Source organism: Dreissena polymorpha, chromosome 3 (genome assembly GCF_020536995.1).
Source record: "Dreissena polymorpha isolate Duluth1 chromosome 3, UMN_Dpol_1.0, whole genome shotgun sequence".
Taxonomy (NCBI): domain Eukaryota; kingdom Metazoa; phylum Mollusca; class Bivalvia; order Myida; family Dreissenidae; genus Dreissena; species Dreissena polymorpha.
The window spans coordinates 33,766,002-33,781,487 of record NC_068357.1 but is presented as its reverse complement, the minus strand read 5'-3'; the positions used below and the strand labels follow the sequence as shown (position 1 = coordinate 33,781,487).

General features: G+C 34.7%; 2 protein-coding genes across 6 annotated transcripts in view; one reads left to right on the top strand and one right to left on the bottom strand.

Moving 5' to 3' along the window:
* LOC127873620 (apical junction molecule-like) overlaps positions 1-15,486 on the top strand; it is a 176,048-nt gene that overhangs the window by 23,275 nt on the left and 137,287 nt on the right. The gene's annotated exons all lie outside the window — the stretch shown is intronic.
* LOC127873623 (uncharacterized) overlaps positions 1-15,486 on the bottom strand; it is a 56,837-nt gene that overhangs the window by 35,270 nt on the left and 6,081 nt on the right. For 2 of the 5 annotated variants that reach the window (XM_052417509.1, XM_052417508.1), the window contains exons 2-3: positions 14,684-15,248; positions 14,046-14,258 (exon numbers count right to left, since the gene is read on the bottom strand). The exons of 1 other annotated variant lie outside the window; for it this stretch is intronic. In XM_052417509.1, coding sequence (XP_052273469.1) covers positions 14,046-14,258; positions 14,684-15,248 — 778 coding nt within the window. Of the gene's footprint in view, positions 1-1,649; positions 6,359-8,044; positions 8,171-11,473; positions 11,569-14,045; positions 14,259-14,683; positions 15,249-15,486 lie in introns of those variants that run through there. 2 more of the 5 variants (XM_052417510.1, XM_052417507.1) reach the window with 2 other exon arrangements.

Here is a 15,486-nt window from a genome sequence, read left to right as displayed (position 1 = left end):
AAAACAAGTTGAGAGCGGTGTTACATTCTTAATAGTCCCACTCACAGTTTATTGGCTTTTTCCGGTAATACATATATCAAAGACCATATCATGCGAGGCATATAATTACAACAACACAGTTTGTCATTTTGTCATGCCAAGCGAAAATGGGTTTTATGTCATATGCGGCCAGAGTAGCACCAGACCTGTCTCCGCATTCGCGCACTTTGGTCAGGAGCTACCCTGCCGCTAACAATATTTGGTGACTTTATAGGGGAAAGAGTAGCTCCTTGCGAAAATGCGCAGGCTGGGCTGGAGCTTCGCTTGCCGCATATGGCATAAAACCAAATGTGTAATGACGCGACTGATTCATAGATCTGTATAAAAACAAAACATCTTTAAATAACTCATCTATGAGGACTTACAATTATAATATTCGCGTATTTTTTCCGATATCATCCGACAAAAATGGTTCTACCTATTTTAAACCACCGTATTCGTCTTGTAACAAAAGTTAGTGCAACAAGTACGCAAAAAAGATGTTATAAAAAGTACCGAAAAATTAGAAAATCCTATTTTATTTCCGAGTCATTACGTCATTGGCTTAATATGATACTGTGAGTTAAAAAGCTCACATCCATTCAAACCACTGTACCCATCCTACTGAATTTACGCATGTATGAGTATAAGTATATGTGTTTCGAATTGTGCTTTGACTGTCCCAAATAAGTCTGTTCAGTCCGCAAAGGCTAATCAGGGACAAGACTTTCCGCTTAAACTTAATTTTCGCTGAGAAGTGACTTCATTTAAACGAAAAATACCATAAAGCGGAAAGTGTTGTCTCTAATTAGCCTGTGAGGACTGCACAGGTTAAAGGGATCTTTTCACGCTTTGGTAAATTGACAAAATTGAAAAAAGTTGTTTCAGATTCGCAAATTTTCGTTTTAGTTATGATATTTGTGAGGAAACAGTAATACTGAACATTTACCATGGTCTAATATAGCCATTATATGCATCTTTTGACGATTTTAAAACCTAAAAACTATAAAGCGTTGCAACGCGAAACGATTGAATAATTTGGAGAGTTCTGTTTTTGTCGTTAAATTTTGTGAAACTACGAAGATTGCTTATATAAGGTATAAAATACGTGAAGTATGTGTACTCGGCGGAATAGCTCAGTAGGCTAGAGCGTTTTTACTTCAGGACTCGGGCAGGACTCCAGGGGTCACTGGTTCGAAACCTGCTCCGGGCATTGTTCTTTTCCTTTTTTTATTTTTATTCTTGATTTTTTACTGAAGCCTTTACGATCCAATGTTTACATTTATCAATATAAAGCATTTAATGAATGAATTAAAAAATGCCAAAATCTGTGAAAAGGCCCCTTTAATCTTGGATGACACTTTACGCGCATGCACTCAGCCCCTTATTCTCAGATCGAGGCTCATTCACAAAATGTATACCCAACCTCGGGCTTTATGGCATTCAAGTGACGGGAAGGCAGCCACAAATATATATATATATATATATATATATATATATATATATATATATATATATATATATATGTATATTAGAACTTAAATCTTATTGTGTGGATTACTTTCACCAATTGTTTAATATACGATTTGAATAATAAATAAAGATAAACTCATAAACGGGGAAGTCAAATCAAATCAAATCAATATTTATGTATTGTCGGTATGATATACAAACATTATAACATAAGCTATGAATAGCTTTTGACCGACAGAACACAAACATACCAATATAACAAATACGCATAGGAACACAAAGTTAAGAAATTATATGGACATGCAAATTATAAGTTATTTAATTAACACGTTGTAGAATCACAGTGAGAAACATACATAAAAGAATATTCTAAACATCCTTAAAGGGGGTAATAAATTAGTTTATTTAAAAACTGTGTTTAAGCTGCTGATCTTGACCCTTGACCCAGGGTCTAAAAACTGCCATAAAAGGAGAGAGGGTAAAAAACTGACATAGAAAAAAGAACACAAAAGTGCGACACTTAAAATAAGTTTAAAGAACTTACCACCTCAAATCAGATTTGAAGGGAACTGATCAGCAGCTTTCACACCATAAAGAACAACATCACATCATACATGTCACAACGAGACAATATAGTTCGAACACATAAAGCAAATTGTACGCAATAAGGATAATGTCATGTAAAACAAAAGCAGCTTTCACACCATAAAGAAACAACATCACACCATACATGTCACAAAGAGGCAACATAGTTTGAACACATATGGAAAATAATACGCAATAAGGATAATGCCATGTGCAAAAATAAAAGGATTTTGAACCAATGACATAACTCATGCTATGACTAGCATCTGCAGGAATGAACGCAAAATAAATACATAATAAATACAATATACATGCACGACATGCATCACGAGAAGTACAGGACTAGAATGAGACAACAGAGGTTTATTGGCAAAAAGTACATGAGCAACTCTCCCCGTTCCATGACCCAATCAGACTTTTAAAGCGGCCGAAGTCATCCATAATTTGCGTGTATAAAGTATTTTTGTAACAAAAAAGTAAACTTACTTGCAGAAAATATTTTTAAAAACTTACACGTTTCGCAAAACAACAACATATTATATAAAGTATTATGAAAATAATATCAAATATTGACGTTTTGTTTAAATACAGTGGTCACTTTCTTCGAATAATCATGTATTAATAAAGATGATATAATATTGATCTATAAAAGACAATGATATCGTGTTTCATATACATGTACACAAAATAGACTAGGTTAATATTGTTTCTCAACTCTAAATATTCATTCGCTGTTTTTGGGCCTATAGCCGGAAAGACATTTATCAAAGAACGTATGATGTGATGTAAATTATTCTTTTTACAATACATTGGAGCGAAAATGGGCCTTATGCCGGATACGTCTTGTGTGGCCTGAGACCAGCCTACGATTCTTCACAGTCTAGTCAGAAGCAACCTTGTCCGCTAATGAGACCACGCAACCTTGCGCAACCTTGCGTGACATTAACCCATTTATGCCCAGCGTCTATAAAAAAAGGCCTTTGCAAAAAGCGTAGACCCAGATGAGACGCGGCGTCTCATATGGGTCTGCGCTGTTTGCTTAAAGGAATTTCTATAAGAAACATTCTCAATATAGAAATAAAGATACTAGACATCCCTTATTTTAGAAATTAATTGATCCGATTTAGAAGGATGGGAGAGTCCACCAGGCATAAATGGGTTAAAGCGGACAGGCTGCTCTGGAGCTATACTTGCCGCAAATGTAAACAAAAACAGTTTTACCTGATGCGGCTCATTAATAGATCTGTATCAATAAGCAATACATCTTTAAATTACCCGTATATGTGTCTATACTTGTAAGCAGTACAACAACATATTTTATAAAGAATAATGCGATTAATTTAATACCAAATATTGACGTTTTGTTTTAGTAATGTGGCTCGATATCGTTAACATCACGATTCATTCGAAAAATATGTATATATAACATGGAATAACATTTATCTATAAATAACGATGATGTTATGTGGTCCATATACATGTACAGAAAAAACAGGTTAAGAGCAATACTAAATTCTTAATAGTCCCACTCACAGTTTGTGGGCCTATTCCGGTAATACAGATATCAAAGAGCGTATCATGCGAGACATAGTATTGAGCCGCGTCATGCGAAAACGGGTTTTATGCCATATGTGGCCAGAGTAGCACCAGACCAGCCTCCGTATAAGCTCACTTTGGTCAGGAGCTACTCTGTCCGCTTACAATATTTGGTGACTTTATAGCGGAGAGAGTAGCTCCTTGCAAAAATGCGCAGGCTGGTCTGGAGCTTCGCTGGCCGCATATGGCATAAAGCCAAAATGTCGAATGACGCGACTGATTTATAGATCTGTATAAAACAAAACATCTTAAAAGTAACATTTCTACTCAAAATCAACGAAAATTTCGTATAATTTTTCGTAAAATAAACTTAACCAATCAAAAATCAGTGTTCCTTATGGCATTGCCGAAATTTCAACGCCAGATGTGGTCTGGTAAAATAGATGTTTGTAGATGTTTGTAGTACAAAATGATCGTTGTTTTTCCATTTTAATTTCCCGCAACGATATCTATTCATACGACACATGAACACTAACATGGTGTTCGTGTGTCGTATGAATAGATATAGTCGCGGAAAATAAAAATGCAAATAATTGTGTCACGAATAAATAAAAACGAGCATTTTGTATCTACAAAAATTTATGTAATCATACCACATCTAGCGTTCAAATTGTGGCTATTGCAATAAGGAACACTGATTGTTTAGGTGTTTACTTTATTTTACGAAATACTTCACGAAATTTTCGTTGATTTTTAGCGTTATAGAGACTTTAAATAACTCATCTATGAGGACTTACCATTCTAATATCCGCGCATTTTTTCCGAAAACATCCGACAAATATGGTTCTTCCTATTTTAAACCACCGTATGAATTCGTTGTGTTAGTGAAACAAGTGCGTAGAAAAGATGTAAAAAGTACCAAAAAATTCGGAAATCCTATTTTATTTCCGCGTCATTGCGGCATAGGCTCAAAATATGATAGTGTGAGTTTTTTTCGCCGTTTTTTTTTTCGACGATGTATACTCTTTAAATGACGCTCACTTTTCAGCCATATCAGGAAAAGGTGATTAGCGTTTATTCCGTATTAAAATTCGCTTTAAATCGTGACTTTACTCCTCGCAAATTTTCTGAGTGGAGTGTAATTTGGTCATCCCGCTAAGAAATTGTGCAGCGAGTAAAGTCGATATATATCGTCGCTGTTCTTCGAAAACCGCGTAAGTACATTTTTACAACTTTTCAATAGGCAAAAAAAACGTTTTTGAAATACAATAATTTAGATAGTCTTAAAAACGAACCAAATATTAAAGAGAAAACTGCGTAAGTCCATTTTTAGAATTAAAATGACAACTACAGGTTTTTATATTTTCATAAATAAAAAGTATGGCCATTTTGAATAAGACTATCTAAATTAATATATTTTAAAACTTTAAAAAATATTTAAAAAATGTTTTTGAAAAGTTGGAAAAATTGACTTACGCAGTTTTTGCAGAAACAATTAGTGCACCAATGAGTGTTCAGGATTTTCTCACGTGCTCATAACTATGCCTTCCAATTGAATATGAAATTCAGTATTTTCGCAGAAAATGACCCGTGAACCCGCCGTTCTTATAAAAACAAATAACAATTTGCGCAAAATTTGACTTACGCGGTTTTCGAAGAACAGCGACGATATAGCGAATATAAATACGAAATAAACGCTTTTAACTTTCTTTTTACGTGAAAATACAGCGTAATTTATAACACGTGTTGCTTTTCCGTCATGCATGCATTATGATGGTATAACAAATCGTGACGGTTTCATAAAAAAAGGAAATAAGTAAAGCATAAAGCGTATTTTTTTCATGATAAAATACGTTATACCGATGTGATTAATCTTTTGTTTTGCGACCCATTTCACCATAATACCGTTCCGTGATAGGTCTTTCAACGAATGATAGCGACTGACAACTATTAAAATGTTGTTCACATATGTGTAATGTTGCCGGCCTAGCTACGCGCAATTTGCGTACTTTGGGTTCGACGACAATCTATCGAATCAATCAAGGTTTAAAGTTTTAATAGATCGATAAAGGTATCTGAAATAGAAACAATTAATACATGCAATTAGGTATATAATCAAGATAATATATGTATGCATTCAAATGAAATACATATTAATAATGACTAGCGTTGCATGGCGGTGTGAATATTACTCGCAATAAGTTATTTTAATAAATAACTAATAAACACAGCCGTAACCGTCAGATGTCTTAAATAACAATACAAACAATTGACAGATAAAATAAATAAAAGATTCAAATATGTTACCTGCAGGAATATAAAATGTCATACACAAATAATATAATGTTTCAATCAAAATAGAATGGATGTCTGAAACAACCTTCAGCAAACAACTGAATAAAGAAAGGAAAGTGAATGATTGGTTGTTACGTGCACGTGCTAAAATAGGTTAAATTCAACTATAGGTTAACTAGAAAACAACTAAGACTACAGTCTAGGTTTTAAATCAGAGTTACCTAAAACTACTCGACATGAGTAAAAAAATAACTAAATAAGAATTTATACCCTGTGACAGTAAGATATACACAATAGATAGTATAACACGAAAAACAAAATATACTAAAGCATGTGATAACAGTTTATTTTCCATCGCTCCAGACATATTCCATCATTCACAGGTCAGCGGTTACAATGACGTCACGGCCCCGTTCATCTTTAGCATGGTTTCCATGGCTACCCATTTATCCTGAAACATTAACCAAACTGGCATGTAACTTAGAAAAGTCAAGTCGCATAGGTGGACTTTGCCTCATAGAAATGAGCAAACGCGCGTTTGCTGCGCAACGATCATTGTACGCGTCACCAAATAAAAATGTACTGACATCATCAATATGTTAATACTATCGTATACATGTATGCAACGCAAGTGTTCTTTATACCACATTAACGTTGTCTACGAAATGCCATGGATAGCACTGCACAAACGACTTTGTTCACTTTAATCACGCGAGATGCATGTATGGCGTGCATTTTGTTTCATGAGTCTAATACGCGAAAGAGATTTATTATTTGCCGTTAAGTTTATAAAATAAAAACAAAGACTAAAACATAACTTCCAATTTACGCAATAAAACTAAAACATCAGTACTAATCGATATATTGCAACTACCAATCTACATAATAAAATGTTATATCTACAAGAACATTAAAAGCAAGCATTCGCATTGCTCTACCCAAAGTCTGCTGTTTTGTAGGTAAATCGAATAGTTTGGTCAATTCAATATTTTAAATCATCGATCATTGATTACACGGAAAATTTTCATTCATGTGAACAACATAAATTAGTTTGTACAAACAATTGTGGAGATCGTCATTTAGCACAATTATAGTAGAAAACCGTAATCTAGCCAAGGGGATAATGACGGAATTATATTTGTCCGTACGTACAGTTCCTATATTTCTGTTGTTTCCTGATCGAGATGAGTTGCATTTAAAGGGGCCTTTTAACGTTTGGGTAAATTGACAAAATTAAAAAAAAAAGGTTTTGATTTGCAAAACTTTCGCTGTAGTTATAATATTTGTGAGGACACAGTAATACTGAACATTTACTATGCTCTAAAATATCCATTATAGGCATCTTTTGGCGATTTAAAAAAACAGAAAATTATAAAGCGTTGCAACGCAAAACGATTTTATAATTTGGAGAGTCCTGTTGTTGTCGTTATATTTTGTGATACTACGAGGATTGCTTATATAACGAATAAATAAATAAAGAAAGCAGAGAAACAACTTCATTGTTTTTAAATATCTATTCCCTCAACGTTTCGGTCAAAGACCTTCATCAGGATTAAACCATTTTGTAATCAAAATCTAATCTAATGTAATATATAACGAATACAATTCATCACTCATATGAGCTCGGATAGCCGTATGGTCTAAGCGTTAGACTTTTACTCCTAGGGTCAGTGGTTCGAGCCCAGTTGAGGGTTGCCTTTTTTTCTTTCTCTTATGTATTCTTGCTTTTTACTGGAGGTTTTAATATCCAATTTTTACATTTATCAATATAAATCATTTAATGAAACTTCAATACATGCCAAAATATGTGAAAAGATAATAATTTAAGGTATTGTTTATAAAAAACGTGTATACAATATTGTGCTAAAATAGCATGTACAATACTTATAAATATTAAATTAAAGTGTTTCTAGAATAAATGTAGATAATTATATGTGATATTATGTGTTATAATATATGTGATAATAACTATGATAATATATGTGATTAAATATGTTTCACTATATGTTATAAAATTACAATAAAGTTGACACTATATGTTATGATATATGCAACACTTTATGCTATTATATATGTATATTATCAGTGATACAATATGTGTTAATTCTGTTATACTATATGTAATACCGGCGCCTACCTGGAGATCCCTAAGCTGTCCCTGGGCCCTCTCGGCAACCCTGGCAGGATTCCTCTTCAGTGCGTTCTGCACGATCTTAAAGGACTTTGATTCGAGAAGAACGTCTTTGAACACTGTGTCCAGCACCTACGTAGTAGATCAATTGAGTCGCGTTCTGAGAAAACTGGGCTTAATGCATGTGCGTAAAGTGTCGTCCCAGATTAGCCTGTGCAGTCCGCACAGGCTAATCAGGGACGACACTTTCCGCTTTAATGGTATTTTTCGTTTAAAGGAAGTCCCTTTTTACAAAAAAACGGACTGCACAGGCTAATCTGGGACGACACTTTACGCACATGCATTTTGCCCAGTTTTCTCAGGACAAGACACAATTAGTTAAAAACATTGCATATCATATACCATCGCCAGCGTACTAACGCGGAAGTGGATATGGTAATTGAAGATAATGATTGTATGCTAAACTAAGATAATGTAATATTGTTATATTGATGAAATATTTTATCTTTAACATGAAGTACAAAAAACAAGTACCAAATTTTAATTGTTTTGTCCATAGTCTTAAACTAAAAATCTAGATTGAGAAAGAAATAGCCCTCAGTAATGACACATTACAAATCTTTGAACAAAAATGGAATCGGATTAAATTCTCATAATGTTTTGTCCACTTATATACATTTCACTCTAATTTCAGTTTATCTTTCTAAAATAGTTTTTTTTATTTTTTTTATTTTTATTTTTCAATCTGACAAGATCATTGTGAATTTACAATAAAACACACAAGTCCAGTATGCTTTCTTTCGACTTTATACAACTCATCTTCATAACTTTAGTTTTTCATAACTATCCCTCTGTTGTTCTTTTCTTTTCTCTCTAAAAAAATATATATTAGCATATCTTGTATAACATGTCTGAACTTTATTGCTTTGTACAAACACTATGTTGTATGATCATATACATGTTTACATTGTATGTATGATATTGAATAAAAAAAATAAAAAAAAGATAATGTAATATTTAGCTCGGCTGTTTTCGGAGAAAACCCGAGGTATTGTCATAGCCAGCTCGTCGTGTCGTCCGCCGTCCGCCGTCAGCCGTCCGCCGTAGGCGTCGTGCTAAAACCTTTACATTGGCTCTAAAATCATGGTCCTTCCACCTACAACTTTGAAACTTCATATGTAGATGCACCTTGATGAGTTCTACACGCCACACCCATTTTTTGGATCACTAGGTCAAAGGTCAAGGTCACTTTGACCTCTAAAAAAAATCTGACAAGCTCTCGCAGCCGAGCACCCGTTATGCGGTGCTTTTGTTTTTAGCTGAGATGCCTCCTGTCGTACGTATTATGGCTCGTATAGACAATCCCAGAAATCGATACCTTCCCGGATTACTCGCCCCTGAATACTCTCGCGCGCCTCCAAAACGGTACTGAAGAAATCAATTAAAGAAGTCGTCCTAAACATGGACCTATATATGTGTGTATAGGTCCCTACGCAAAACAAGGAAGCGAAACGGGTTTATAAAATATATTTGAGGATTTAAAGAGTTTCTGTTATCGATCTGACAACCACATAATAGTTCGTGTTTTTTTTTATTAATATAAATTACGTAATCAGTAGAAATAAGGTTCATCTGCATTCGTTTAAGAGTAATAACACACAGCATGGACATGGACCTATTTGTGTAGGTCCCTGACATGAATAAGGTCTTGATTGTCATTTAACATGTTATTTAAAGGTGACGCGTGATATCTTATCTAAATTTCGGTATCAACACATGTGCAGACATGTGGTGTCACGGGCAAACCCATAAACGCTTTTAATCCACACTTGGAACATCGCCTCCCATTGAGCGAATTCGTTCGCGCCTTTATCGCTGATGTTTTTTTTCAAGAGATGTATGTTGCTGTCATTTATAATCCGTAATTAAAGAAAAGTAAATCACTTAATTTGTGCGTGTTTTTATTTTTTAAGCGTAAATTTAGACTGTTTTACGAACATTTAATAAAGACATACGTTTAGGAAATCTAGAGAACACAATTGGAACTATTTAAGTTTATTTAAGGCTCATTACTTTTCATGTTGAACATTTCAATCGTGAATTAAGATGTTATTAAGAAAATTTAATAATATTTCAGGCAACATGTAAAACGTTATTTAAATAATAATATAAGAAAGTTGTAGACAAAATCTGATATGTCCTTTTCAATAAAAAAAAGTATGACATATCCTGACATCTTACACAGTTTTGCAAGCGAATAACTCCGATACTTGTTCATTTAAATAACAAAATTCATTTCCGGCATGTTATTTTTGTATTAGCTTGAGAGCGATTTTTAAATAAAAGATTGCTAAAAACCACTTTAGTTTTAGACTAAATTAGATACATTATTTTAATTTAAAAAAATCTCTACCTGAAAATCTTACAGAGTTTCGATAACAAAGATTTACGAAACAATTTTAGAATCACAAACTTCATTTCGGCTATAGATTTGTATATTACCTTTAAAATGACACAAGAGAAATATTAATAGCGGAATGGTAACTGTTTAGACAAACAAAGAGAGGTATTATTCAATTAAAGAAGTCGTCCTAAGTCTTTAATCTTACAACGTTTCTTAATGAATATCTCCGGAAAGTATAGAAAGTACGACATTTAATAAGAAATAATATAGGCTTAAAAAAGGCAGATATCAATTTAATTGTCTACATCGATCTTAAATCTATCTAATTAATATCAAAGATCTATCCAACAAATATGGTCTGAATGGATGTTTCCAATCTTTATATATTGATAGATCTTTGTTAATATCTCCGGCACTATTTACGCTAAAATCACAACGTTTACTTTTCACTTTAGATATTTCTATACCTTTATAATTATGCTTGTATAATTTTATTTCATAAAGAAATAATTAAATTTTATACAAAGGCATTACTGAAAGGTATGATTAAAAATGCCAACTCGGCCTTAAACATTACGTGTTGTCACTGAATATTGTTGCAGAGACACATATTTTATGAATCTATCGTGTATATTTTTTATTTAAATTATATTGATTTACGTCGATGTGATACATATCGACACTTGGTTTCGTGTTTCACTTGTTTTCAATCCCAATGTGCGAAGTCATAAAGTACTGTTTATCGGAATAAAGCGGGTGTACACTATGATAACGTTGTAATCTGTCAAATTCTTCAGTACCGTTTTCAATCGCGGGTTACGTGATAGCCAATATGGCGGCGCCCATATTATCGATTCTGGGATTGTCTATACACGTGGACAGTTTTAAGTCGCGTCAAATGTAATTCATGTCGCTTGTGAACCTGTACTCTTGTTTTCACATAAATATTTTTTTTAAAGGACACCTATAACATTTAATAGTTATATTGATACTTGTCGTCTTTATATATGCCATAATTACTGTATTCTCACCTGAAAAACGTCGAGAGCATGGTTGATTTCCAGAATAAATTCATTCAGGCTGATTGTCATGCTTTGTAGGGACGCGATACTCTGTTCGAACTGGTCTGAAAGGGACCAGCATAATCACGTGGCTAACCACAATGTCATTTACCAAATGTTTTCAGCGCGTCGTAGTAATACAAATTAGGAAGCCTATCATTTTTATCACAATAGTTTGTGACAAAACACACCAGCCTATTTTATGAAGGTTTAATCAGAACTGTGAAGGCATTTGTCAGATTATCAGGACTTCCATTTATAAAAAAAGTCTAATACAGTATACAATGTGCATTTATATCATTCTACTTGAATAGCATAGTACTTGGGTATAATAAAAACAAACTTGTTTATAAATGTTTGAGCTATAATACAGATGTTCCCACTTGCCATTCAAAATGGAATACACTTTTTAATAACGTTGAATGGACAAAAGTGCATGCACTTGTTTTAAATATATATAGAGACACATACACCCAGTGGTTCCAGACAAGAATTGTTCACAGAATCCTAGGCACTCAATCTTTGTTATAAGGTCGCCGTGGTGTAATGGATATGGTGTCCGCCTTGCGACCGGGAGGTCACGGGTTCGATCCCCACCGTGGGAGCGTTCTTTAGATCTACCCCAAAGACACCAAGTACTGGTTCTAGGCCCAGGAAACGGACTCGAGAGCGTTTATATAAGCCTAAGGCTTTCGACGCAATCGAGCTAAAATAAATAGGTTTAAACTAATCTTTGTTATTTAAAATGAACATTGTTCATGACAATTTATGTTCCTTCTGAAATAAAAATGAAGAAATCCTATTACATTTATTATGGGACTGTTTTTTTACAAAGAGAATTGTAAACTATGTTGTAGAATTTTTAAGATCACATAACGTGGCAAAAATGTCCTGAGATTTCGTGTCAAACAATTTTATTTGGGTGTACAAGTATAAACATGACTGACATTCATATTCTTATCTTAGAAATTAAAAAGTATATTTTTGTATGCAAGAGAAATGGTCTATTTCATTCAATAACGGGGCTAAATAACTATATTTGCGTAGCATGGGAAATTCAATCGAAACAAAAAATCAAGAAAAGGAAATACTAAACTGGTTAATTGTAAAACTTTTAATAGATCAATAAAATAATCTTATTGTTGTTTGCATAAAATATTTAATGCCATGGTCGTTTGATTCATGTTTATAATTGTCTGAAGTCCAAACGTTTGATTAAAGTCTATAATTGACTGAAGTCCAAACATATTTCTTTCTTTTTTGTATCATAACATGCCATTTGCGTATGTATCTTTGTGTGTGTGTGAACTGTATGTTTGTATAATGGAATGCATAGATTTTATTTACCTCTGTTATAGCAACCAAGTTGAATTGTTAAAAAGAACTCTATTTTAAAGAACTGTATTATATACTAACAAACTAAAATTTCTACTAACAATACAATTTGTAATGTATGGAGGTGAATAAACGATGTAAAAAACACACAAAAAACACCAGCCAATGTACATATGATAATAATGTTTGTATACATTGAATATATTCAACTCCATGTTGATGCATCGATTTGCACATAACAATATTGCATACGTTAAAATGAAAATCAATATAATTTGATGAAAAAATATCGTCTTCTGTTTTCCTTTTATTCATTATCTACCATTCAAAATAATCTTCATAAACTGATACTTGCATCATAGCCTTGCCTCGATCAACTTGACCGCGATTGCTAATTTATATGAGTCGTATTCTGAGAAAACTGGGCATAATGCATGTGCGTAAAGTGTCTTCCCAGATTAGCCTGTGCAGTCCGCACAGGCTAATCAGGGACGACACTTTCCGCCTTAATTGGATTTTTGCTAAGAAGAGACTTCATTTAAACGAAAAAGTGTCATAAAAGCGGAAAGTGTCGTCCCTGATTAGCCTGTGCGCACTGCACAGGCTAATCTGGGACGACACTTTACGCACATGTATTATGCCCAGTTTTCTCAGCACGCGACTCATATGATCACCAGCTGCTTACGTAGTCGATTAAGCTAGTTTGCATTACATTTAACTTGATACAATTAGTCATAGTGATGTGTTGGCTTATTTAGATGTTGAGACACCGTAATCACTTGATCAGTAGTAAAGTTTATCTTCCTTATTGGAGTGAAACAACCTATTGTTCCGGGAAATATCCTATTGTGTTTCATCAATTATGGTTGAATGTAATGTGATAAAAAAAAAACATGCGACACAGACCAGGAAGTTACGCTACTTTGTGTAATAACAAAGCAAAGCAAAATTAAGCAAAGCGCAAGAATTGTCTTTTTTTCACTTGTAAATCAACGATTTGTATTATTAATGATACCTGTTATAACTGCTTTATAGTTTTTTCGCGGGTAATTTATAATGGGATTTGTTTTGTTGCCTAAAAGCGTGTTAAACAAATAAAACATGTATTCCCATCCTGGCATAAGTGAGCATGGATAAAAAGTATACAACTGTAAACCGAAGACACAGGTACAAGTTATCATTTTTATTGAATTAATTTAATAAGAACCTTTCTTAGAACGGAGGAAACCGATTTGTTCCGCAAGAATATTCTTCATGAAGATAGGAGATTTGGCCTTCTTCTCCAGCTCCCGTGCATTCTTCCGCTTGTCTTGAGCCTGGCTGCGCATCTGCTCCGCCTGGCTCCTACATCCGGCCTCGTCTTTGAGATCCCCCGCCGCTAGGACGCCTCCTCCAGCTGTGAGCGCTAGGCTTAGGCCGCCTAAAATCACGCAGTCTTTTATATATAAAACTCGTTTTTGGAAAATTGGGCTAAATGCAAGTGAGTTACCGGTAAGTGTAGTATCCGTAAAGCATGTGGAGTCCGCACAGGCTTATCAGGGAGGACACTTTACGCCAAAATATGGAGTTTCCGTTGACAAGAGACTTACTCTAGACGATAATTGCATACAAGCGGATAGTGTCGTCCCGGATTAGCCGGTATTTGCTGCATAGTCTAATCTGGTGCGACACTGTTATTTTTCGTGTAAAGGAAGTTTCGTCTAACCGAAAATCCAGTTTTAACGGGTTTATTGATGTTGATGTTGTTTAGGAATTCATGTGAAAAAATAAATATGCTGTATCACCTTTTTATATAATAGCTTAGAAAGTATAGTACTCTAAATCTAACCAAATGAAAAGGTTTACCTGTAATTGGCGCTAAGACGGCTCCAACAACGGACATCACAATTCCCCCGATTCCCGTATCCTTCTTCTTTACGCTCTGTCGTTCAAGCTCTCTGGCACCTTGATCCAGTCTCGTCGCGTCCTGGTTCATGGTTTCGACTTCCGAGTAATTTGTGGCAGTCTCTAGATCAATACCTTCGATTTCCGTCAGTATGTTTTCCTCACTCAATTGGCCACACACTAAGCTCTCGCCATCTTGTTTAATTCGTCCCCTGCACAACTCGATAAGCCCATGAACGTCCGTTTGCCATGCCAGCCCGTCGTCGCGCACATCTATCAGTTTTCGGCAGATCTCGTCAAAAGCCGTCTGCATGTCTCTTACGTTGACGTCACTGGGACCAACGGCTGATATAAGTAGTTCTTTCTGGAACAAAATGACCGCGCCTTCTTCTGCCATCGTGTCCTTGAACTTTCTACAGCACGCCATCCCCTTGGAAACCATCTGGTTTAGAGCGCGTTGGATATCCGGGTCAAGATTGACATCAGACAAAAACTTCCTCAGCTTCGAACGCACCTTTGAGAGTGCCTGAATTGTATTAAGACAATGAGTCTCGGTCTGGGGAAATCGGGTCAACGCATGCGCGTAAAGCGGCATCCCAAATATGTATGTGCAGGTACCAGACTTTCCGCTTAAACATAATTTTCGCTGCGAAGGGACTTCATTTAAACAAAAAATTCCATAAAAGTGGAAAGTTTTGTCTCTAATTAGCCAGTGAGGACTGCACAGGCTTATCTGGGATGACACTTTACGCGCATGCATTCAG